The sequence below is a fragment of the Schistocerca serialis genome, chromosome 4, assembly GCF_023864345.2.
Source record: "Schistocerca serialis cubense isolate TAMUIC-IGC-003099 chromosome 4, iqSchSeri2.2, whole genome shotgun sequence".
Lineage (NCBI taxonomy): Eukaryota > Metazoa > Arthropoda > Insecta > Orthoptera > Acrididae > Schistocerca > Schistocerca serialis.
Genome location: NC_064641.1, coordinates 136,048,128 through 136,075,195, shown reverse-complemented (window position 1 = coordinate 136,075,195; position 27,068 = coordinate 136,048,128). Strand labels below are relative to the sequence as shown.

General features: G+C 43.0%; 1 protein-coding gene across 1 annotated transcript in view; it reads left to right on the top strand.

The window, feature by feature from the left end:
• The window catches only part of LOC126473740 (uncharacterized), a 195,954-nt gene that overhangs the window by 108,721 nt on the left and 60,165 nt on the right, over positions 1-27,068 (top strand). The window contains exon 2 of the mRNA XM_050100988.1: positions 15,730-15,840. Coding sequence (XP_049956945.1) covers positions 15,730-15,840 — 111 coding nt within the window. The remainder of the gene's footprint in view (positions 1-15,729; positions 15,841-27,068) is intronic.

Genomic DNA, 27,068 nt, shown 5'->3' with positions numbered 1-27,068 from the left:
TAATTCTGTCAGATATAGAAAAGGGCTTGGAAGAGCGATCGAACGGAATGCATAGTGTCTTCAAGACAGTTGGTAAGATGAACATCAACAAAAGGAAAACAAGGGCAATGGAATTTTATCGAATTAAGAGTTTTGGAGTGGAACTCTATTAGTTCGGTTAAACGTTTGTCTTAGCGCCCGTCGCTGCTACGGGATTTCATAGCTTCAGGCAAGTGCAAAATAGCGAGTATCGTTACCTCAGATGTTTTAATCTAATTCCAGATCCAGACATAGTATCAACGCGAAAGATCGTAGCTACACGGAGAACTTATAGCCTCCGCTTAATTGCAATAGATTTTCAACTGTTGTTATGGGGAAATAAGCTAAACGAGCACCGTCCAGTTGCGGTGATAGTGGTACAGGGTGTTCACAACTTTATCCACCGGTCAGGCAGTCTAACGTAACATTTTGATGCTTCCACTAGGAAGTCTAGAGTTACGCTTCGGCACTGGAATTTCGTCTGTTTAACTCTCGGAATGAATGGATGGAGAAGTGACATACGTACGTGTTTCATTTGGCCGCAAAAAATATTTACACTTCGAAGAAAATTACTTGATAATTACGTACTGAGAACTGTGGGTGCTATGTAATGAAAGACTGAACGACTGACACTGGTAATATCTGAAAAGTGTCGCTTGCACCCTGTATAAATTTGCTGCGATTTCATTACATATCCGCTGCACTTTGCAGTCGCCCCCACGAATGCGCCAAAATTGGAGAAGGAAGAGCATTAACGCGTCGTTAATGGAGCTCGGAATGACCTGACTTCCAAGGGTTTATTACTGTTGAAACTTCTTTATTATTTGCTTACGGCAGGAGGATTTTAATTAAAACCGTGTCCTAAGAAATGAATTTTCTTGCAGATCATGTTTGTCCTCTTTGCTTTCTCTTCAGGTCTTTGTTCCTGCTCCGTCTGCTCGGAGAAAAAAATCATAGAAGTGGCAGTGTTGCTGATGGTTCGTTCCACATGAAATACCGAATTCTATAAAGAGATCTAAAAAGAAAACTACTCGAGTGAAAGCCAGCGCAAAAGAGGAGTTGCCATTCACTGGTCTACAGCTCGTTGAGGATGTTGATAGAATCTTGATATCTGACCTCCGTTTCTCTTTTCCGGAACCAAGAAGCTTACCAGAGTCAGGTTGGATAATACATGATAAGTGAACCTGTTATTCACTAAAAGGTGGCCCAAAACTGAAAAAAAAAGTCAATGTCGGACTTGCTCACTAAGGGAGCTGCGGGATAACTCTCACAGCCAGTTGTGTAGCGAAAATGGCTTCTCACAGCACTGTAATGATTTTTGGGCTACGTCTGTCTTTGTGTACCCGAATAAAGCGTTTCGCCGTAATATAGTGTGGCATTTTCAGTGAGAGTATGTGTTGCTGTTGTGCTGCATGTGTGTTTGCTGTTTTGTTGGTGAACCTGTTCTTCTCTTACAGAACTAAGAATACTTATTAGCAGTGCACACAAATTGCACATACAGATTTCCACCATGCGAAAGGTTCTATTTTATTTTCTCTCTTTTCATAATAGTTCACATCCAGATATCACGCACGAATTGAGGCACAACGGTTAATAGAGTAGGCGTGCTGCCTTAGGAAAACGCATTGACCACCTTGTAAATTATTTCATTTTCGGGTTCCACAAATTGTATCATTGCTATTTTCGACTTATTACCATGTCGCCAGCAGATAGTATGAACGCGGAACATAGGAACTGAGCGGGCCCAGAGAGGCACTCAGTATGTGAACGCCCCTCTGGCCTTGGTCAGTGGACAGTTCACTATTTAACCTATTCATGCCATTTGCTGGTGACTTGGCAATAAGTCGAAACCTGGCCTGAGGCTGAAATACAGAGTGTTTCAGAAGGAAAAGTAATTACTTTAGGAGGTGGTAGTGTAGACTAATTCGAATAGGATAGTGCACATAAGTGTCCAGCTTTTATTGGTTCGAAAGATACAGATGTTAGAATAAAACTCAAACAAATATTCACAGAAGGTGTTGAGCAAAGGCAAATGATTAAGTTCAGAGTTGATTTTCACAATTTCGACCTCCGGCTTCAATATAAATTTCGAATTCTCTTCACAACGCAGTGTAGCTCTTCTGAGTTCGTCTTGAAGTCCTTTTATGGGGACGGTACTATTCATAACCCAGACGATCAATTCATCTCTTGTATTTTCGTTTTCTTTGTAGACTTTGCGGTCCGCCCCCGGTAGCTGAGTGGTCAGCGTGGCGGAATGCCACGCCAAAGAGCCTGGGTTCGATTCCCGGCTGAGGCAGGAGATTTTCTCCGTTCAGGCACTGGGTGTTGTGTTGTCCTCATCATCATTTCATCCCCATCTCCGACGCGTAAGTCGCCCAATGTGGCGTCAAATGCAATAAATACTTACCCTCGGCGGCCGAACTTTCTTCTGTTGCTTGCTCTAAATAGTGAAGTGCATTGATTGGCTATATTCACAAGCGCTGACTCGTCCCCTCTTCGAACGCTTGTTTTCAGTCGATGACGTAGTGGGATTACCACACTGAAGCCCGTTAACCAATTTTATGAATAATTCTGCTCCTTGGGAACTGTAAAATATCGAAAGCACCTTTGTTTTGATGACTGTCGCGTACTGTTTAGCTCTGGTTCAAATAAACTCCAGTAACGATTGGAAGAAAGTAATAAAACATGTTCCAAATTCCACTGAGGTGACAAAAGTTGTGATTCCTTCTAATATCTTGTAGGACCTCCTTTTACCCGGCGTAGTGAAGCAGCTCGATGTGGCGTGGACTCAACAAGTCGTTGGAAGTCCCTTGCAGAAATACTGAGCCGTCCATAATTGCGAAAGTGTTGCCGGTGCAGGATTTTGCGCACGAACTGATCTCTCGATTAAGTCCCACAAATTTTCGGTAGGATTAATATCTGGCAATCTATTTGGCCAAATCATTCGTTCGAATTTTCCAGAATATTGTTCAAACCACTCGCGACCAATTGTAGGCCGGTGACGCGGCGCATTGTCAACGTTAACAATTAGATCGCTGTTTGCTGCAACTGGTGTCCAAGTAGTCGAACATAACCATGTCCAGTCAATGATCTGTTCAGCTGCACCACAGGACCCAATCCATTCCATGTAAACACAGCCCACACCATTATGGAGCCACCACCAGCTTGGGCCGAAGTGGCCGTGCGGTTAAAGGCGCTGCAGTCTGGAACCGCAAGACCGCTACGGTCGCAGGTTCGAATCCTGCCTCGGGCATGGATGTTTGTGATGTCCTTAGGTTAGTTAGGTTTAACTAGTTCTAAGTTCAAGGGGACTAATGACCTCAGCAGTTAAGTCCCATAGTGCTCAGAGCCATTTGAACCACCACCAGCTTGCACAGAGTTTTGTTGACAACTGAGTCCGTGGCTTTGTGGAGTGTGAACCACACTCAAACCCCACTGCCAGCACCTACCAACTGAAATCGGGACTCATGTGACCAACCACGGTTTTCCAGTCGTCTAGATTTCAACCGATATGGTCATGAACCCCGGAGAGGTGCTGCAGGCGATGACATAATGTTAGCAAAGGCACTCGCGTCGTTCCTCTGCTGCCATAGCCCATTAACGCCAAATTTCACCTCATTGCACTCGTGGATACGTTCGTCGTACGTCCCACATTGATTCCTGCGGTTGTTTCACGCAGTGATGATTGTCTTTTAGTACTGGCAACTCTCGACAAACGCCGCTGCTCTCCGTCGTTAAATGAAGGCCGCCGGCCACTGCATGGTTTGTGCTGAGAGATAATACCCGATTCCAGAAATGGGATGTCCCATGCGTCTAGCTCCTACTGCCATTCAGCGTTCAAAGTCTGATAATTCCCGTCGTGCGGTCATGGTCACGTTATACACCTTTCCACATGAATCACGTGAGTACAAATCATAGTTTCGTCAGTGCACCGTCCTTTTATACCTTGTGTACGTCATACTACGGTTCTCTGCATATGTGCATATCTCTATCCCATTACTTCTGTCACCTCAGTGTTTTAAGACTAGAACATTGTCAAATCAACAACGAAAGGGGTGTAATATTTATTAACAATGAAAACATAGAACCGGTTGATATTTTATACTCGGATCAGTTAAAGACTACGACAGAACGGACTGCATAAGAAATACACAGAAGAATCCTAATAGATTGGAAAGCGGATAAACTAAACAGGTGCTTCCAAACTAAGCTTAAAATGCATCAGAAAAGGAAAGTTCATCTTTCGGGAGTATTACCAGTACAGTGTAACGTATATTTAATGCGACAAAAGGATAGCTATAGGTTTCTTTAGAGCAATGGAGAGATTCATACTGTTAATTACCAGGAGAGAAAGAATAACGTGCAAATGATCCATGTATAGAATCGAGTGGATGGCGTAATCAGCCACTCGAATGGATGGTGGATGGGGTAGAGAAGGTTTTTGTTGTAATCCATTAGGTACGTAAAGACTGAGGAACGGACTAACGCAATGCGGTTGGTTAGGTTGGGCTGGGTTAGGTTAGGCTAGGTTAGGTTAGATTGGCTAAGGATGGATACTGATAACTGACTACTGTAGTGGAGAAAAGAGTCTACTGCAGGCTGGCCTCGCGGTTCTAGGCGCTCAGTCCGGAACTGCGCGACTGCTACGGTCGCAGGTTCGAATCCTGCCTCGGGCATGGATGTGTGTGGTGTCATTAGGTTAGTTAGGTTTAAGTGGTTCTAAGTTCTAGGTGACTGATGACCTCAGATGTTAAGTTTCATAGTGCTCAGAACCATTTGAACCATTTTCTACTGCAGGCTTTTATTCAGCAGTGGACGAGGATGATCAAGAATATGATGATGCCAATATTGACATTACTTCTCTCATGCCTCTGCTGCAAATAAAACACCTGTTATCACTGATATAAAGACGAAGCTATTTTTGGTTGTCTCAAGGAAGGAAGGAAGGAAGGAAGGAACAGTAGTGTTTAACGGCCCGCCGGCAACAACGTCATTACAGATGGAGCACAAGCTCGGATTAGGAAACGTTGGGGATGGAAATCGGCCGCTCCCCTTTCAGGGGAATCACCTTGATGTGACTCTTTAACCATATGGTATTTGCTTTAAGTGATTTAGATAAATCACAGAGAACTTACATCTGGATGGGCGGACCCGAATATGAACCGTTGTCCTCTCGAATGCGAGTCCAGTGTGCTGACCACTGCGTCACATCGGTCAGTTTTGCTTACTGGATCAAAGTATACTCAGTAGCAGTGTTAAAACTCAAGTACTGGTCGCCGTGTAGTACAAATAAGTGTCTTGTCACAGAAGACCACGTCTAATCGAAAGACTCAAATCAGCTGACACCAGTCGCTCTCCTGTATGTCTCGAAGTCATTCTGTCTCTATATGCAGTTATAAGTCTAGCTTATTACATCAGCATAAACAGCTGTTGGTTAAGAATTTTCAACAATCTGCAGAAATTTCAACTCTACCCCATTTTAACTCAGCAATGTGAAAATTGCATCAAAATATTCGAGGACTGAGAAATAAAATTAATGAATTAATTATCTGGATAGATGAATTAGAGTCCTCAAACCCAGCTGACATAATCTGCATTTCTGAACATCATGTGATCACTGGTTTCCACATTCATCAGGAACTGTCATAAATTTAAGAACATAGATATTCATAAGTTTTCCCTAGAACAGCATATGGAAGCATTTGCAACAGAAGTAGAATATCATAAAAAATCCTTCACAGTATTAAGTGTATATCGAGCACCTGCAGGTAACTTGAAGCTGTACTGGCCTAATAACAGCCAAAAACAAAGAAATAGTGGTTGCTGGTGACTTCAATGTAGATTTCCTTAAAGACTCTCCCAATAAAAATTTATTTGAGTTAGTAACAATATCATTCAACTTAATTCCCACTGTAAGGTTCCCCACTAGGGTAGCCAATTGGTCACAAACAGCCATTGATAACATCTTTACAGAAAAGTCTAATGAACAGAATTATATTACAAAACCAATAGTCAATAGCCTCTCAGACCATGACATGCAGTTCCTTATGTTAAATGTTAATACTGAACAGGATATAAAATCTGTTACATCTGAGCTCAAGAGGGTAATCAATAAGCCAAAACTGACTATTTTAGGACACTCCTAAAGGACATTTACAGTGCTAATGGCAGGTATCTTGTAAAACAAAAAGAAAACTGTATCTGTCAATCCGAAACAGTTCTATTGTTGATGCTATAGCACAACACAAGAAATACTGCAAAACGTAAAGACTGTAATATGGACATCAAAGCAAATACATTACAAGGAAAAGATAGTCATATCAGGTAACAAAATAAAGATCATATGGAATATAGTGAAGGAGGAGACCGGTAGAACCAGACATGAAGAAGGACAAATAGCATTAAGAGTAAATGATACATTGGTGACAGATGTGTATATTGTTACAGAACTTTTTAACAAAGATTTTATATAACTATTAATGAAAAGATCGGGTTGTCAGGTTCTGTAGATGCTGCCATGAGATACCTCAGACCAGACATTTCCCCTCGCTACCCCAGCAGAAGTAATGTCCATCATAAAATCTTTAAAATCAAAAACACCTAGTGCCTGTGATGAAATATCAACAAAGTGAATTAAAGAATGCGATTCTGAGTTAAATAACATATGAAGCCATCTGTATAACCAGTCGTTTATCAGTGGAATATTTCCTGAATGGTTGAATGTATGCTGAAGTTAAGCCACTATTAAAGAAGGGAAATAAAGAAATAGCGTCAAATTTCTATCCAATTTAACTTTTTCCAGCATTCTCAAAAATTTTAGAAAAAGTAATGTTCAATCGGCTTTATAATCATCTTATCACAAATAACATACGTCAAAGTCGCAGTTCGGATTTCTAAAGAGTTCTGATTTGAGAAAGCTATCTACACTTACAATGAAAATGGACTTAATCCATTAGACAAAATATTGCAGGCAACTGATATATTTTGTGATCCATCAGAGACATTTGACTGTGTAAATCACAATATCCTTATAAGTAAATTAGAATATTGTGGTGTAACAGGAAATGCTGCAAAATGGTTTAAATCTTATATATCTGGCAGGAAACAAAGGGTGTTATTAGGAAACAGACATGTATTAATCTATCCAATTGGGAATTAATTACATGTGGGGTCCCACAAGGTTCCATCTTAGGGCCCTTACCTTTTCTTGTATGTATCAATGACCTTACATCAGTAACGTTACCAGATGCCAAGTTTGTTTTGTTTGCCGATGATACAAACATTGCAATAAATAGCAAATCAAGTGTAGTCTTAGAAATATCGGCTAATAAAATATTTGTGGGCATTAATCACTGGTTCCTAGCCAATTCATTGTCACTAAACTTTGAAAAAACACACTACATGCAGTTCAGAACTTGTAAGGGGTGTCCCACGAGTATATGTCTAACATATGATGACAAGCAGATAGAAGAAGTCGACAGTGTTAAATTCTTGGGATTACAGTTTGATAATAAATTCAACTGGGAGGGGCACACCACAGAACTACTGAAGCGTCTAAACAAATCTCTATTTGCAATACGAATTCTGTCAGACATAGGGGATATAAAAATGAAAAAGCTGGCATACTATGCTTACTTCAACTCCATAATGTCGTATGGGATTATTTTTTGGGGTAATTCATCAAGCCAAGTTAAAGTTTACCAGGCACAAAAACGTGCAATAAGAGTTATGTGTGGTGTGAACTCAAGAACGTCCAGCAGAGGTCTGTTTAGGGAACTATGGACACTACTGCTTCCCGATATATTTATTCCTTAATGAATTTGCCATTTAAAATATATCATTTTTTCACGCCAACAGCTCAGTTCATGGAATCAATACTATAAATACGAATAATCTTCACAAGGATTTAAAGACACTTACTCTAGTCTAAAAAGGTGTGCATTATTCAGGAAAACAGATTTTCAATAACTTGCCAGCAGCCATAAAAAGCTTAACAACCAATGAAATTCAGTTTAAGAGAAACCTAAAGGATTTATTGGTTGCCAACTCCTCCTACTACATTGATGAATTTCTCAGTAGAACCAACTGATTTGTGTGTGTGTGTGTGTGTGTGTGTGTGTGTGTGTGTGTGTGTAAAGTACAGTCTAACCTCTGCACCATTTCAGTGCAGTAATGTGTGCGCTGTAAATAATATTGTAGTGGTTCTATTATGTGTTTATTACCTTATAAATAAAAAACCATTTTTAAATTAAATTCAGTGCATTAATGCGATCTTAGTACATGAGTGTTGTAAAATGATGCTTTCATATAGTGTTCATTAAAAAAATAAATTAAATAAAATGATGATCATTCCACTTGGGACCTGTGGAAGGTACATTATCTTATATGGTTGTATTATTATTTTTCTGACATGTTCTACATCTTGGAGGATCTCCTCACTACAGATCAATTGGAATCAAAGTAAATCTAATCTAATCCTGGCCACCTGCACGCCCCCCCCCCCTCCACCCTCCCCCACAACCACCACCGTCGCCACCACAGCACCCACCGACAAGCAAACCAAAACTGAACTGTCCTGCGTATATTTTTGCGTAAAGCATGTGTTCAAAGATTCACGGTGTAACTGTTAACGTAGGTGTTCTCTGTATAAACAGAGAAGAAAATTACCGCACAGTAAGTAGGTGGAACGAATAGTCATGAACAAAATAAAAGGATGTTACCCAAGTAGCTGGCTATGCGTGGGTGCTCACAGGACTTCCTTAGACTAGGCGGCTTTCCATGCAATCCATGTGACGAAAGGTGTAGGGAACCAGGAACTGTCAGTTATAACCCAAAAATTCCATCCTAAAAACAGGCGTGTTAAAATCCTAATGACTATCCGCCGAAACATTCGCAACAAAGTGCCAGGGTCTGAGCTGCTCCTTAACAGCAGTGGAGTACACATAATTCAAAGTATAGAGACCCGTTTAAATCTGAAATTGACAGCTGTCAGATTTTTTGGGAAAATTTAAGCGTTTATTGAAACGATACGCTTATGGTAAACGGAGGTGGTGTATTTGTCGTGTTAGACAGATCAACAGATATAGGAAGTGAAGCTCGATGCGAGATTGTCTCGGTGAAACTCAGTAGCAAGGATACGCAAACACTTATAAATGGGGACAAATCGAAGACGATGATTGTTTGTATCAGCATGACGAAACACTCTGTCGCAAAGCAGCATATGTGAGGCAATGGCTTGTGGACAGTAGCATTCCTGAAACGGACTAGCCTGCCCAGAGTCCGGACCTGAACCCAGTGGAAAACCCTTGAGATGCGTTCCAACATTGACTGCGCTCCTTACCTCAGCGTCCAACATCGCTGGTTTCGGCTCTTGAGCGAGAATGGGCTGCTATGCCTGCCTGAGCTTGAGCCATCAAAAAGGCGAACCACATATTAATGTGCACTAATAGGTGTCTAGGTACTTTTGGTCAGCTAGTGTAGTTGAGGCAGTTAAGTCTATTGTTTGCAATAATATTGGTCGCAGTTCTGTGTAGTCGGAAACTTCACTGACTGGAGAGATCGGTGACGAGAGATCTGGAGAACGTGCTAGCCAGGACAACACTCGAATACCCTGTATATCAGGACAGCACAGGGAGCATGAAATCTTGCGTTATCTTGTCGAAAGATCTTGTCCCACTGACCTCGAAGATAGAGCACAGCCGCCGACCTTAAGACATCAGAACTGTTATAGCTGCTGTTCGAATTACCATATATGGGAAACAGATGATTGTTTTGCATATGTAGTGACACCTGATACCGTCATCACTCCAGATGCTGGTCCAGTATGACAGTCAAAAACGCATGCTGGCAAAGTTCGTTCTCATTGGAGCTAGTGCGTACGTTCATGGTGATGCCGTTTGGAGAACTGGGACTCATCTGAAAAGACAATGTGGTGCTACTTCCTTGTCCAGTGTTGTCGTTGGGCACACCAATGTCGTGATGCCTATTTTTTTTTTATTTATTTATTGTTCCGTGGGACCAAATTAAGGAGAAGTCTCTATGGTCATGGAACGAGTCAATACTAGAAATTATAACGCGAAAGTAGAAACAAATAAAATGAAATATAAAAAACATATTCAGGCAACAATTCGTAAGTGTAAATAAAGAAAATCAACAATGTAACACTGGAATTTGCTTAATTTTTTAGCTCTTCCAGGAGTTCCTCGACAGAATAGGAGTGAGCCATGAGGAAACTCTTCAGTTTAGACTTAAAAGAGTTTGGGCTACTGCTAGGAGTTTTGAGTTCTTGTGGTAGCTTATTGAAAATGGATGCAGCAGAATACTGCACTCCTTTCTGCACAAGAGTCAAGGAAGTGCATTCCACATGCAGATTTGATTTCTGCCTAGTATTAACTGAGTGAAAGCTGCTAACTCTTGGGAATAGGCTAATACTGCTAACAACAAACGACATTAGAGAAAATATATACTGTGAGGGCAATGTCAGAGTTCCCAGACTATTGAATAGGGGTCGACAAGAGGTTCTCGAACTTACACCACATATAGCTCGAACAGCCCGTTGTTTAGCCAAAAATACCCTTTTTGAATCAGAAGAATTACCCCAAAAAATAATACCATACGACATAAGCGTTTGAAAATATGCGAAGTAGAGTACTTTTCGTGTTGAACTGTCACTTATTTCGGATACTGTTCTAATGGTAAATAAAGCAGCATTTAGTTTCTGAACAAGATCATGGACATGGGCTTTCCACAACAGTTTACTATCTATCCGAACGCCTAGGAACTTGAACTGTTACGTCTCGCTTATAATATGTCCATTCTGTCTGATCAAAATATCGGTTCTTGTTGAATTGTGAATTAGAAACTGTAAAAACTGAGTCTTACTGTGATTTAGCATCAAATTATTTTCCACAAGCCATGAACTTATTTCATGAACTACATTATTTGATACTGTTTCAATATTACACACAAGATCCTTCACTACCAGGCTGGTGTCATCAGCAAACAGAAATATTTTTGAATCATCTGTAATACTAGAAGGCATATCATTTATATAAATAAGAAACAGCAGTGGCCCCAGCACCGACCCTTGGGGAATGCCCCACTTAACAGTGCCCCATTGAGACTGAACATCACTACCACTCTCAATATTGCGGAGAATTACTTTCTGCTTTCTGTTCTTAAAGTAAGAGGCGAACCAATTGTAAGCTACTCCCCTTACTCCATAATGGTCCAACTTCTGCAGTAATATTTTGTGGTCAACACCGTCAAAAGCCTTCGTTAAATCAAAGAAAACACCTAGCGTTCGCAACCTTTTATTTAATCCGTCCAAAACCTCACAGAGAAAAGAGAATATAGCATTTTTAGTTGTTAAACCATTTCTAAAACCAAACTGTACATTTGACAGCAAATTATGTGAATTTAAATGCTCCAGTAACCTTGTATATACAACCTTCTCGATAACTTTAGCAAACACCGATGGCATAGAAATAGGTCTAAAATTGTCAACATTAGCCCTGTCTCCCTTTTTATAAAGTGGCTTCACTACCGAGTACTTTAATCGGTCAGGAAACCGACCACTCCTAAAGGAAAAGTTGCAGATATGGCTAAGTACTGGGCTAATATACATAGAACAATACTTCAGTATTCTGCTAGATACCCCGTCATATCCATGAGAGTTCTTGGTCTTTTGTGATTTAATTATTAACTCAATCTCTCTATTGTCAGCCGGCCGGTGTGGCCGTGCGGTTAAAGGCGCTTCAGTCTGGAACCGCGTGACCGCTACGGTCGCAGGTTCGAATCCTGCCTCGGGCATGGATGTGTGTGATGTCCTTAGGTTAGTTAGGTTTAATTAGTTCTAAGTTCTAGGTGACTGATGACCTCAGAAGTTAAGTCGCATAGTGCTCAGAGCCATTTTTTCTCTATTGTCAGTATCATGGAGGAGCATTTCGGGTAACAGTCTCGGAACACTTTTTTCTAAGGGCGCTATATGATTCCCTATTGGGACTAGGTTTCCATTTAGTTCACCTGCTATATTCAGAAAGTGATTATTAAATACTGTACATATATGCGACTTATCAGTAACACGGACATTCCCACTACGCACTGATTCTATATCCTCGACCTGTCTCTGCAGACCAGCCACCTCCTTTACGACTGACCATATGGTTTTAATTTTATCCTGAGACTTAGCTATTCTATCTGCATACCACATATTTTTTGCCTTCCTAATAACATTTTTAGCACATTACAATACTGTTTGTAATGGGATGCTGCATTTAGATTTTGCCTATTTCGAACGTTTTGATATAATTGCCACTTTGTTCTAAAAGATATTCTTATCACTCTATTCAGCCACCCAGGCTGCCTGTTTGTGCTAGGACCCTGTTTTGAACGTTCTAACGGAAAGCAACTTTCAAAGGGCATGAGAAAAGTCTTGAGAAAAGTATTATATTTATCATCTACTGTATCAGCGCTATAAACATCTTGCCACTCTTGTTCCTTGATAAGGTTTAAAAAGGTCTCTACAGCAACTGGATCAGCTTTCCTAAACAGTTGATAACTATATTTAACATGTGTTGCAGCACAAAAATCTTTTAGAGTTAAAAGTTGTGCATCATGATCTGAAAGGCCATTCACCTTTTTGCTAACAGAATGCCCTTCTAGTAATGAGGAATGAACAAAAATGTAGTCTATGGTTGTTCTACTGTTCCCTTGCACTCCCGTTGGAAAGAATACGGTTTGCATAAGATTATATGAATTAAGGAGGTCTACCAGCATCCTTTTCCTTGCACAGTCACTTATGCAATTAATGCTGAAGTCACCACATATAACTAACTTTTTGTATTTCCTATAAAGTGAACCAAAAACCTCCTCTAGCTTTAGCAAAAATGTTGTGAAATAGGAGTCTGGGGATCTATAAATAACAACAGTTAGAAGTTTAGCTCCATTAAATTTAACCACACCTGCACAACATTGAAACACCTTTTCAGTGCAGTACTTTGAAACATCAATTGACTCAAATGGGATGCCGTTTTCACATACATGGCTACTCCCCCACACCGCAAAGAGCTCCTAGGAAAGCTGCCAGCCAACCTGTATCCTGGTAAAGGAAGCCTCTGAATTATCTCCTTATTTAAGAAGTGTTCAGATATACCAATAATTTCAGAGTCCACATCTATAAGCAGTTCACTAACTTTATCTCTAATAGCTTGTATATTTTGATGAAATATACTAATTTCCTCATTACTCGGATACCTAAGCTTTTTCAAAAGTGGTTCCTTTGTTAGAGAGACTTCCCTTAAGCAGGAATACCTATCAGCTGACTTCAATCTAAAAAAGGTGCAGCTCTAACACCCACTACTGCAGGAATTTTCCCATGAGTGATCCCACCACCCCCACCTATGCTGTCACCTATAAGCTTTGCCAACCTCCCCTTCCCATACCTGTTGAGGTGCAGGCCATGTCTAGTGAACCCCGTCCTGCGGATAGACTCCACCGACACCACTGAAATGTGACCCATGCTTTCTGTCATCAGCGCACCCCCAAGTCTCATGTTATTACGCCTGACGGCTGTATTAAGATGAGGCCGATCGTGACGCTGAAACAGTTCCACGAAATGCACATTCGTGTTGCCAGTCTGAGTGGCTATCTTTTCCAGGTCACCATCTATGTCATACTCCCCATCCCTATCAATACTATTACCAGCCCCACCCTCAATCACTACCTGATCCTCTTTAGTAAAATCCCTACATAACCCTCCTATGTTAATCACCTGAGCCAATCCTGCATTAGGCTTCACAATGCTGGTGACCTGGTACTCACTCCCCAACGCTTCCTGCAACTGTTGGCCTACACCTCTGCCATGAGAACTACTTAACAGCAGAACCTTCTTCCTCTTCGACTTTGCAACTGTCCTAGCCACCGTAACTGCTGAGGTCTGCTGCATACTTACTACATCTACAGCTACTAGAGATTCCTCTCCACTAGACTCTGACAGTTGGTCATATCTATTGCAAACACCAATAGTAAAACTATCTGAAAATCTTCTTCTCCTAGCAGATTTCTTGCCAACAGCCAGCTCCCATTCCCCAACCCCCTTCTCCCTCCTCATCCTATCTAGCTCCTCCTGTACGTTTTTCAACTGCATCTGAAGGGCACAGATCTTACGCTCCTGCTCCTCTATCAACTTACTCTTGTTACATAAGCGGCAGTTCCAGGAGAGGATCTCACCAGAATGCCCACTGGCTTCCCCACTGCATTCCCCCCAGTGAAAATACTTCGAACACGTCTCACACCGCAATCCACTACTCACGAACCTACGGCAAAGCCCACACTTCTCACTCATGGTAAAATTTTACACTTATTGAAACAAGAAAACTACTTTATCTAAGTTCCGCTACTACAATAAGAAGATGTTAAAAACCTGACTACAATAATCACAAACTTACTCTACAAGGGAAGTAACTACTATTATTAACAGTATTAATCAACAACAGAAGAGAATATAACAAAAGACTAATACAGAAAGAGAATCAAACGTCTAATGACACAGTAACGAAACTGAAAACGGTTCCCAAAAGGTTCTTCAGCAGAAAACACCAAGAACATCGGTTGAAGACTACTAAAGTTACTAAATAAACCAGTATACACGCACAATTAATGATGTGGCTTAGGATTCTGCACAGGCGAGTGAACAATATCTCTGCCCTCTCAGGCGCTAGTCGCGTGCCGGTTGCGGTGGCCGAGCTGTTGTAGGCGCTTCGGTCCGGAACCGAGTGACTGCTATGTTCGCAAGTTCAAATCCTGCCTCGGGCATGGATGTGTGTGATGTCCTTAGGTTAGTTGGCCGGCCGGAGTGGCCGATCGGTTCTAGGCGCATCAGTCTGGAACAGCACGAGCGCTACGGTCGCAGGTTCGAACCCTGCCTCGGGCATGGATGTGTGTGATGTCTTTAGGTTAGTTAGGTTTAAGTAGTTCTAAGCTCTAGGGGACTGATGACCTCCGCTGTTAACTCCCATAGTGCTCAGAGCCATTTGAACCATTTTTTTGAGCTAGTCGCATGGGGCCATTGTAATCCTGTACCATGTTCGACATGACCCTCCTCTATCCATCGAATCCTTAACAGGATCGCCACCAACTCAAGCAGCGACATCACGGAATGATAAACCAGTCTCGATAGTCCACCCAGCGAGGTGGCGCAGTGGTTAGCACACTGGACTTGCATTCGGGAGAACGACGGTTCAATCCCGCGTCTGGCCATCCTGATTTAGGTTTTCCTGGATTTCCCTAACTCACTCCAGGCAAATGCCGGGATGGTTCCTTTGAAAGGGCACGACCGACTTCCTTCCTCGTCCTTCCCTAATCCGATGAGACCGATGACCTCGCTGTTTGGTCCCTTCCCCCAAACAATCCAATCCAATCCAAATCTCGATAGTCCACAGTCCAGCCACTAGCGAATTCCGTTCCTGTCACCATCTACTCACTAACGAATCACATTCAAATGAGATTCCTGAATAATGATAGCTGCCACGTAATTTTGCCTTCTATGCAGCATGTAGATGGCATCAGCACTGCCGACCTACTTTGTGAGGTGGCAATGAAACGCTGATGATTTGCATATCCGAACACGTAATACGCTTCGTGCCAATCTTATGTCTGTTGTCCCGGCAGCCATTAAGCCCTGGCCTGTAGTGACGGTGCTGTGGTTTGCAGATGGGGCAGCGGACTCGGCAGAGGACGGCGAGTCCGGGCCGCCGCTGGTGCTGCTGCCTGGCGGCGAGAAGCGCGCCGCGGACGACGGCGGCCGCCTGATGCTGGGGCTCGGTAAGCGAGGCGGCGACCGCTACACACCATACATTAGCGTAGGTGCGTACACCGCCGCCAGCCGGCAGCCGCAGCGCAGCCGCAGCCAGCGCCACGGCGAAGTGCCTCCTCACTCACCGGACGACGCGCGCTAGCTACTTTGTCTGCCCGCTGCTCCCCCTTCACACTCGACCGAGGCAAGCAAAGTGCAGAAAAACTCACCATACCACCTTGAGTATCCTCTCAGCGCCTGCCTTCGAACTGGAGTTGTTGTTGTGGTCTTCAGTCCTGAGACTGGTTTGATGCAGCTCTCCATGCTACTCTATCCTGTGCAAGCTTCTTCATCTCCCAGTACCTACTGCAACCTACATCCTTCTGAATCTTCTCACTGTATTCATTTCTTGGTCTTCCTCTACGATTTTTACCCTCCACACTGCCTCCAATACTAAATTGGTGATCCCTACATGACTCAGAACATGTTTTACCAACCGACCCCTTCTTCTACTCAAGTTGTGCCACAAACTCCTCTTCTCCCAATTCTATTCAATACCTCCTCATTAGTTATGTGATCTACCCATCTAATCTTCAGCATTCTTCTGTAGCACCACATTTCGAAAGCTTCTATTCTCTTCTCGTCCAAACTATTTATCGACCATGTTTCACTTCCATACATGGCTACACTCCAGACAAAAACTTTCAGAAATGACTTCCTGACACTTAAATCTATACTCGATGTTAACAAATTTCTCTTCTTCAGAAACGCTTTCCTTGCCATTGCCAGTCTACATTTTATATCCTCTCTACTTCGACCATCATCAGTTATTTTGCTCCCCAAATAGCAAAACTCCTTTACTACTTTAAGTGTCTCATTTCCTAATTCGGTTCCCTCAGCATCACCCGACTTAATGCGACTACATTCCATTATCTTCGTTTTGCTGTTGTTGATGTTCATCTTATATCGCCCTTTCAAGACACTGTCCATTCCGTTCAACTGCTCTTCCAAGTCCTTTGCTGTCTCTGACAGAATTACAATGTCATCGGCGAACCTCAAAGTTTTTATTTGTTCCCATGGATTTTAATACCTACTCCGAATTTTTCTTTTGTTTCCTTTATTGCTTGCTCAATATACAAATTGAATAACATTGGGGATAGGCTACAACCCTGTCTCACTCCCTTCCCAACGACTGCTTCCCTATCATGTCCCTCGACTCCTATAACTGCCATCTAGTTTCTGTACAAATTGTAAATTATGATATTCTTCTTGAAGTCTGAGGGTATTTCGCCTGTCTCATACATCTTGCTCACCATATGGTAGGGTTTTGTCAGGACTGGCTCTCCCAATGCTGTCAGTAGTTCTAATGAAATGTATTTTACTCCCAGGGCCTTGTTTCGACTGAGGTCTTTCAGTGCTCTGTCAGACACTTCACGCAGTATCATATCTTCTTCTTATTTGAAACGGAGGATGGTTCGATGCGGCTGCCAGGAATTCCTCTCTTGTGGCAACCTTCTCATCTCAGAGTAGCATTTGGACCCCACGTCCTCAATTATTTATTGGATACCATTCCACTCTCTGTCTGCCCCAATAATTTGTATCATCTAATGCCCCCTCTAGTACTATGGAACTTATTCCCAGATTTCTTAACACATGTCCCATAATCCCATCTTCTCGTTTGTGTTTTCCGTATGTTCCTTTCTCCATTTCCCGTCGATTCTGCAGAGAGAACCTCCACATTACTTACCTTACCAATCCACTTAATTATCAAGACTCTTCTACAGCACTATATCTCAAACACTTCCATTCTCTTCTTATCTGGTTTCCCCATAGACGATGATACACTACCATATAATGCTGTGCTCCAACGTGCCTTCTCTAAAATTTCTTCCTCAGATTAAGGTGGATGTTTGATACTAGGAGAAATCGATTGGCCAGGAATGTTCTCTTTGCCTGTGCTAGTTTGCTTTATGTCCTCCATCATGTGTTATTTTACTTCTGGGGTTGCAAAATTCCTTAACTTCGTCTACTTCAGTGTCCCTAATTTTAAGAACAAGCTTATAGCTAAATCTCATTACACCAACTCCTGATAACTTTGGTCTTTGTCTAGATTACGCTCAGTCCATACCTTGTACTCATTATACTGTTCATTCCATTCAACACATCCTGTAATTCTTTTGCACTTTCGCAGAGGATATCAATGACATGAGCTAATCCTATCATTGAAGTCCTTTCACCCTGGATTTTAATCCCATTCTCTCCTTCTACTTCCATCACTGCTTCTTTAATGTATATGTTGAACAGTAAGTATGAAAGACTACACCCTTGTCTTTGTTACATGGCCGTTTTCCCGGAAAAAGTCACGTAATGTATGCAGATTCATATTGAGAGACCTATTTGATTGCAATTTTTAATGAAAGCTGAGGGTTAAGATAGACAGCAGCGCTAGTGATTGTCGGTAACTATCTGAAGCCATCTTACTCTTCTTTTACTCTTGAGTCGAGTTAGCATGCCTTGCAGAAGTGAGAGAACTTTGAAAGCATTTTCAGCAGTGGAAAATGTACACAGGACGCCAGGGACATTACAGTCGGCTTGCACCCCTAGAGCCAATGCGCTGAAGGCTTCCTGACGGAAAGGCGAGGATCAATAGCCAGCTGCCACTGGTCATGCTTTTGTAGTGCCACGCTGGGATGTCAAGCTTCGTTCTGGAGGAGCATATATACACTACTGGCCATTAAAATTGCTACACCAAAACGAAATGCAGACGATAAACGGTTATTCATTGGACAAATAAATTATACTAGAACTGACATGTGATTACATTTTCACGCAAATTAGGTGCATAGATCCTGAAAAATCAGTACCCAGAACAAACCACCTCTGGTCGTAATAACGGCCTTGATACGCCTGGACATTGAGTCAAACAGAGATTGGATGGCGTGTACAGGTACAGCTGCCCATGCAGCTTCAACACGATACCATAGTTCATCAAAAGTAGTGACTGGCGTATTACGACGAGCCAGTTGCTCGGCCACCATTGACCAGACGTTTTCAATTGGCGAGAGATCTGGAGAATGTGCTGGCCAAGGGAGCAGTCGAACACTTTCTGTATCCAGAAAGGCCCGTGCAGGACCTGCAACATGCGGTCGTGCATTATCCTGCTGAAATGTAGGGTTTCGCAAGGATCGAATGAAGGGTAGAGCCACGGGTCGTAACACATCAGAAATGTAACGTCCACTGTTCAAAGCGCCGTCTACGCGAGCGAGAGGCGACCGAGACGTATAACCAATGGCACCCCATACCATCACGCTTCCAATGTGCGTTCACAGCGATGTCGCCAAACATGGATACGACCATCATGATGCTGTAAACAGAACCTCGATTCATCCGAAAAAATGACGTTTTGCCATTCGTGCACCCAGGTTCGTCGTTGAGTACACCATCGCAGGCGCTCCTCTCTGTGATGCAGCGTCAAGAGTAACCGCAGCCATGATCTCCGAGCTGATAGTCCATGCTGCTGCAAACGTCGTCGAACTGTTCGTGCAGATGGTTGTTGTCTTGCAAACGTCCCCATCTGTTGACTCAGGGATCGAGACGTGGCTGCACGACCCGTTACAGCCATGCGGATAAGATGCCTGTCATCTCGACTGCTAGTGATACGAGGCCGTTGGGATCCAGCACGGCGTTCCGTATTACCCTCCGGAACCCACTGATTCTATATTCTGCTAACAGTCATTGGATCTCGATCAAAGCGAGCAGCAATGTCGCGATACGATAAACCGCAATCGCGATAGGCTACAATCCGACCTTTATCAAAGTCGTGATGGTACGCATTTCTCCTCCTTACACGAGGCATCACAACAACGTTTCACCAGGCAACGCTGGTCAACTGCTGCTTGTGTATGAGAAATCGGTTGGAAACTTTTCTCATGCAAGCACGTTGTAGTTGTCGCCACCGGCGCCAACCTTGTGTGAATGCTCTGAAAAGCTAATCATTTGCATATCACAGCATCTTCTTCCTGTCGGTTAAATTCGCGTCTGTAGCACGTCATCTTCGTAGTGTAGCAATTTTAATGGCCAGTAGTGTAGGGTCTCCCTAAGTGCAAACTCCTGGCAAAAACATTTTACAACATGGGAGTCGAGTGCGAAAGTTCACTTTTTAGCAGACTGCACTATTGTGCTCCAACGTAAAAAGCTCACTGTTTCTCCAGAAAGCACCGAACACTAGAGGTAACACATCTCGAAGATTTACTGGGGCTCTGCAGTTTTGGGCCTTTGAAAATGGAAGATTCCGCTTAACATATTGACAATGAAAAAAAAAGTTTATGCTGTCTAAAGCCGACAGCATTTACTAACGTAAATAAACTACAGATTGGAGAGAAAAGTAGGACGGTGACAACAAGGACCACCTCATTGGTCACAGAGAGAGAGTCGATGCGACAGAACAAACGTTATTGGGTATTAGCTACAGGAAGGGGCTAGTGCTTTCTAACAATCATTTTCATTGGTCGACACTCGCAAGATCCGAGGCCCAATCTGAATTTAGCAGCAGATGTAAAATGCACCAATGCGAGCATTCGATCAGAAATCACTCGATCTTCTGGAGCCTCCGCCGCCAGTCGTCCACATTGAGAGCCGTCGTCGACTCCCCCGGTTGCTGCATATCCCGAGCTGATGTGTTGGTGGCTTAGAAAAATTTCAAGCTGCCTTCACCTGCAGTGCTATGGTGAGATCAAGCTGCAACCACGATGTGTGGGACAGTAAAGTGATTTTGTAGTAAATCGATTACCTCAAGCTTCACTCTGAGGACTTGTATTTTAATGTGAATGAACAGTCTGCTTTCAACTCTGATCACAAGTGTGACGTAATCCCTTCTGTAGTCCTATTTACAATTTGTACAGAAACCAGATGGCAGTTATAACAATAGAGGGGCACGAAAGGGAAGCAGTGGTTGAGAAGGGAGGGAGACAGGGTTGTAGCCTATCCCCAATGTTATTCAATCTGTATATTGAGCAAGCAGTATAGGAAACAAAAGAAAAATTCGGAGTAGGTATTAAAATCCATGGAGAACAAATAAAAACTTTGAGGTTCGCCGATGACATTGTAATTCTGTAGGAGACAGCAAAGGACTTGGAAGAGCAGTTGAACGGAATGGACGGTGTCTTGAAAGTAGGATATAAGACGAACATCAATAAAAGCAAAACGAGGACAATGGAATGTGGCCGAGTGAAGTCTGGTGATGCTGATGTGATTAGATTAGTAAATAGGACACTTAAAGTAGCAGACGAGTTTTGCTATTTTGGGAGCAAAGTAACTCATGATGGTCGAATTAGAGAGGATATACACTCAACAAAAAACGTTTTGCATCACCCTGGTTCCCAGAACTCCTGAAGACAGACGTTGACTGTGGATATTGTATCACAGACACAGTCCCTTTGACTGTTCAGAGATGTCACTAAACTCGCCCAAAGATGTAAACAACTATGTATGAGCAGCGCCTATTAGACCGAGGGGGTCTGACAGCCGATCAGTTCTAGTCAATCCACCAGGAAGGAGGTACGCGGCTCGTGTTGTCTGTATTTCAACCATGCCTAGAAGGTCAATACCGCGGTCCGATCGCGTCCCCATTGTTACTTTGTGTCAGGAAGGACTCTCAACAAAGGAAGTGGCCAGGAGTCTCGGAGTGAACCAAACTGGTGTCGTTCGGACATGGAGGAGATACAGAGAGACAGGAACTGTCTATGACATGCCTCGCTCAGAACGCCCAAGGGCTACTACTGCCGTGGATGACCGCTACCTACAGATTATGGCTCGGAGGAATCCTGACAGCAACGCCACCATGTTGAATAATGCTTTTCGTGCAGCCACATGACGCCGTGTTTCGATTCAAACAGTGCGCAATAGGCTGCATGATGCGCAACTTCACTCCGAACGTCCATGGCGAGGTCCATCTTTACAACCGCGACACCATACAGCGCGGTACAGATGGGCCCAACAACATCCCGAATGGACAGCTCAGGATTGGCTTCACGTTCTCTTCACCGATGAGTGTCGCATATGCCTTACACCAGACGTGTTTGGAGACAACCCGGTCAGGCTGAACGCCTTAGACACACTGCCCAGCGAGTGCAGCGAAGTGGAGGTTCCCTGCTGTTTTGGGGTGGCAATATGTGGGGCCGACGTACGCCGCTGATGGTCATGGAAGTGAATGACTTCCTTCAGGATAACGACAACCCTATCGAACATACCTGCGATAGATTGAAAAAGGCTGTTTATGGACGAGTGACCCACCAGCCCTCTGAGGGATCTACGCCGAATCGCTGTTGAGGAGTGGGACAATCTAGACTAGCAGTGCCTTGATGAACTTGTGGATAGTATGCAACGACGAATACAGGCACGCATCAGTGCAAGAGGACGTGCTACTGGGTATTAGAGGTACCGGTGTGTACAGCAATCTGGACCACCACCTCTGAAGATCTCGCTGTATGGTAGTACAACATGCAATGTGTGGTTTTCATGAGCAATAAAAAGAGAGGAAACTGATGTTTACGTTGATTTCTATTCCAATTTTCTGTACATGTTCCGGAACCCTCGGATCCGAGGTGACGCAAAACTTTTTTGATGTGTGTTAAATGTAGACTGGCTATCGCAAGGAAAGCGTTTCCGAAGAACAGAAATTTTTTAACATCAAGTATCGATTTAAGTGTCAGGAAGACTTTTATGAAAGTATTTCTACGGATGTAGCCATGTATGTAAGTGAAGCATGGACGATAAATAGTTTAGACAAGAAGAGAATAGAAGCTTTCGAAATGTGGCGCTACAGAGGAAAGCTGAAGATTGGATGGGTAGATCACATAAGTAATAAGGAGGTACTGAATAGAATTGGGGGTAAGAGGAAACTGTGGCACAACCTCACTAAAAGAGGGGACAGGTTGGTAGGACATGTTTTGAGGCACTAAGGGATCACCAATTTAGTATTGGAGGGAATCGTGGAGGGTAAAAATCGTAGAGGTAGACCAAGAGATGAATACAGTAAGCAGTTTCAGAAGGATGTAGGTTGCAATAGTTACTCGGAGATGAAGAAGCTTGCACAGGACAGAGTAGCATGGACAGCTGCATCAAACCAGTCTATGGACTTAAGACCACAACAACGACAACAGTCCTATCTGTTCCAGTTAACATTATGACAATTATAGGGCACTTTGCAATTACGATTAATTCAACTGCATGATTACTAACATTTTTCCCCTATACACTACATCAGATATGACAGGGTCTTATTATATGAATGTTGTCACTGTTTGTCATTGTTTTGCCAGTTCTACCGAGATAAATTAAAGTGATTGTCACTGGTGTCCCATTTGGTAGTCATAAGTTTCCCCAGTCATTATTTTGGAGGGCACCCTAATGTTGTTGCGAGACCTGTTGGGCTTAACTTGCAGTTTTAAATAGCAAGCCACCCTTATCTTACACCCTTTTTAATCTGAGCACTTCATTCTTGGTCTTCCATTCTTATTGTTACCTCATGGTACATGGTTTTTGTACATATTGTATATTATCAATTTTTCCCTACAGCTCCCTCCCATTTTTCTCCAAATTTCCAACACCTTGCATCATTTTACACTGTCGAATGCTTTTTCCAGATCGAAAAATCCTATCAACAGAGTAACGTACGTAATGGCAAATTGTAGCAAATTGTGCTTAAAAGTAGTTATATCGGGTCTCGCTCTTAAAACCCGTCAGACACATTGTCTTTCATGTTTTGGCAGGTATTTGCAATTTAGTTTTTGCAATGTGTGGATGATGTCTGCCCCCATACAAATACTGCTCATAATGTGTTTCATGCCTCGTCCTGTGTTGATGGAACACGCCAATTCGTTTCTCATTACAAACTAATCCTTTTTATCACTTCAGGCAAAAGAACTCCCAGCAGATCTACAAGCATATTCGTACTAAATGGCAATACACTTGTCTTGGTCACCAAAACAATTTTATTTTTCATCTCATGAAACATTTCGGGAGATCTGTGGCGTAAAATTTACAATATATGGCAAGATGCCAAAAAGTATCCAATCCTACAACACAGTGAAGCTGAGAATTTACCTGTTAAAAGCAATAAAAAAGTATGGTCGCTTCCTACTCCACTCTGTAACGGTAACAGTGTGCAAACTAACACGGGCAGTTCAACATGACACAAAGTGGCCAGTTCTGCCAGTAGATGGCGTTAGTAACAATAATGCCTATGATATCAGGCATAACTTATCTAAAAACTCTCATGGGTAAAGCCATAGGATAGAATTCTTGCTCATCACCTCCTCCTCCACTCTCTCCATCTCCTTCTCCTCCTTTATTGAACCATCTTCTCCTTCCCCCATCTCTCTATTAGTACTCTTCCCCCTCCCTCTGTCCACATCATCCTCATCCCCCTCTGATCCTTCCCCTTCTTGCCCCCCCCCCCTATCTGCCCATGTCCTCATCATACCTGTTTCTCCCCATATCCTCCGTATACCTGTCTCTGCCCATCCCTCCCCTACCCCCTCATTCGGTCCATTCCCCCTCCCCCTCTGTTCCTCTCCTCCTCCCTCCCCCCTCTCTATACTTCTCCTCCTCCTCCTCCTTTTCTGTGCATCCCCACTGCCCCCACTCTTTCTGTCAATCTCTGCCTCAATCAGTCTCAACATTCTCCCAGCTATGCTGATCTGCACTCCTCTGTAAAACAGGTCGATAAAGCCAGATGATACCACTCCAACACAACATACCTGTCATGAAAGTGGCCCACATGTCTGGAGCTCGATAACTTTTTCTTACCCCTTATGTGTGGACTGTCCTGCAAAGCAGGTCAATAATGCATGCCGCCTCTATCCCACACAACATGCATGTTGTGCATAACAGCCCATACAGCAGTTGTTAATAAAGCTGTCACATCCTAGTAAAAAGCCCATGGCTGCAATATGCATATGCTGGTAGGATTTTAACATAGGAAACGACACAAACCGAAATAGCTCAATACATAAATTTCAACAAAAACATTGAAAGCAATTTTACAGGCGAAATCAAAACTACAAACAGCTTAATAAATATAAAACCCGAATATGAGGAAGAAAGAAGGAAAGACATTTGCTATTTTGCAACCACTGCCATTTATGGCCTAGTAGAGTATTGTTTCTAACATCCAGTACAATCGTTACAACTATGCTATAAAAATTGTCAGTAATTACAGTTACCAATTTCCACCGAAAAGGTCATAATTGCAGTGCTTCAGGTTGCTGGAATTGAACCTAGGAATACAGTGCATATTAGAATATTCAATTTGTAAACTACAAACACTCTATCTAAACAATAGTCCACCTCCACAGCAAAATGGCCAGCACAGCTGACCACCATGTGGAGGACCCGGGTCCAATTCCCAATACTGCCAGGGATTTTTCCTTGCTAGGATGACTGGAATGGGGTGCACTAGGTCTCATGGTGCCAGCTAAGGAGGTTGTCGACCTAGCAGTAGAGAATCCAGGTCACGAAAACGAGCAGTGGCCTGGTGGGAGGTGTGCTGACCCATACCGCTTCACACTGCAGCCAATGACGTCATTGGTGGAGGATGACACGGCGGTCGGTCGGAGCTTATTTAAACAATGTTACATGACAGTAAAGTTGTTTAAAAACAACAGTATGCGACAGACAAAATTTCAACCAACAAACTGAAAAACTATAGTACATGACAGTCAAGGTTCATTTACGATCTTTTATTGTTTTCACTGTCTCCCGCAACGTGTAATGAAATGGCGAGTAAAATTATTCTTGAGGCAATGTCAAGTGCATTGCCATGTTAATGGAATTTTACGCGTCCCTTCAATAGAACGGCCCCAAATTAGTTTAATGTGATATTCGTTTTCAGACACTAGCGACACCCAGCACTCTAGAAGCGACTAGCTCTGCTTGACAGATTGGCCCGTGAGACGGGCAAGTCAGGCAAGCAACTCGTGGCTGTTCCAGGCGTTTTGCTGGCTATGTCAGCACAAATCGTCAAAACAAAACTCGCGTTAGACTAATCTGGGAATGTTCTATTAAATTGACACATAAAATTCCACTTTAAAAAATATCCATTCGTAACGATGAACGAGCCTATGTGTTCCGTTGACACAGACTATCGCAGAAAACGCGTGATTATCAGTATTTGTATGGACTGACAGTACATCGTAAGAACGAAACTGAAAAGACCTGCCGGAACACCACAGAAAATTTTCCCTACGGCTCTTGCTACAGGCACCAACACAACAATTCGCAAGCACAGTTTTGCTGTCATATTTCATTACCTTGCCTACGCTGGCATAAAATAACAAGAAGATACGGCCTGCTCATATGGCTTAACGCACAGCTTGTGAGATAAAGATGAAGCAGACCCAGATCAAACCCATTCACCGAATTAACGACAATTGTTCTGCGCCACCGGAGAGCCTGATATTGATTTTGAAATTTTTTCCACAGTTATCCAGGCAAGTGAAATACTGGTTGTCCAATTCTGCTTTTGAAACACCTCACATTAACAATTAGAATACTGAATAAAATCCAGGTAGGCTTTAAACTGCGTCATTCCGTAAACTACATGGATATCGCATGTGCAGTCGTCGACAGACTGAGAAATAACATGAAGCGTGCCTTAGGGAAGTGTGGTGTGAACTTTATTGTTCATATCTTGTAGTAATAACCTGACAGGCAACGTACGTACAAAGTTCCGTGTCAATGTGGGAAGGCTTACATTGGCCGTTCGATTCGCAAAGTTCATGACAAGTGTGTGGAACATCGCCGTCATACGAGGCTACAGCAGCCGGAAAGATCGGCAGTAGCAGGACACTGCTTAAATGAGGGACACTGTAAGAAATTTGACGAAGGGTTTCCAACATTGCCGTTGTTTGGAACAGTGTCTATAAAGAGGCGATTGAAATTAGGTTGGCGGATAATTTAATTAACAGAGACAATGGGTTTCCTCTTAGCAGGACGTGGAATTCTGTACTATCCCGCATCAAAATTGAACGTTCTTCGGTGCGGCCCTGAGTACGATATATCGTTGCCGCCAGTGTTCTACTAAGGGTGGCGCCACCTCCCTGTTTGGAGACAGCAACCGTGATGGGCGGCGCATGCCCGGCGCATGCCCGGCGCATGCCTGAACGGTGGCCTATATAAGACGTCGATCTGCAGCCTGGCGTCAGTTCTCAGCGGGACTCATCAGCAGAAGCAGCATTTCCTGAAGATGGCGACCAGT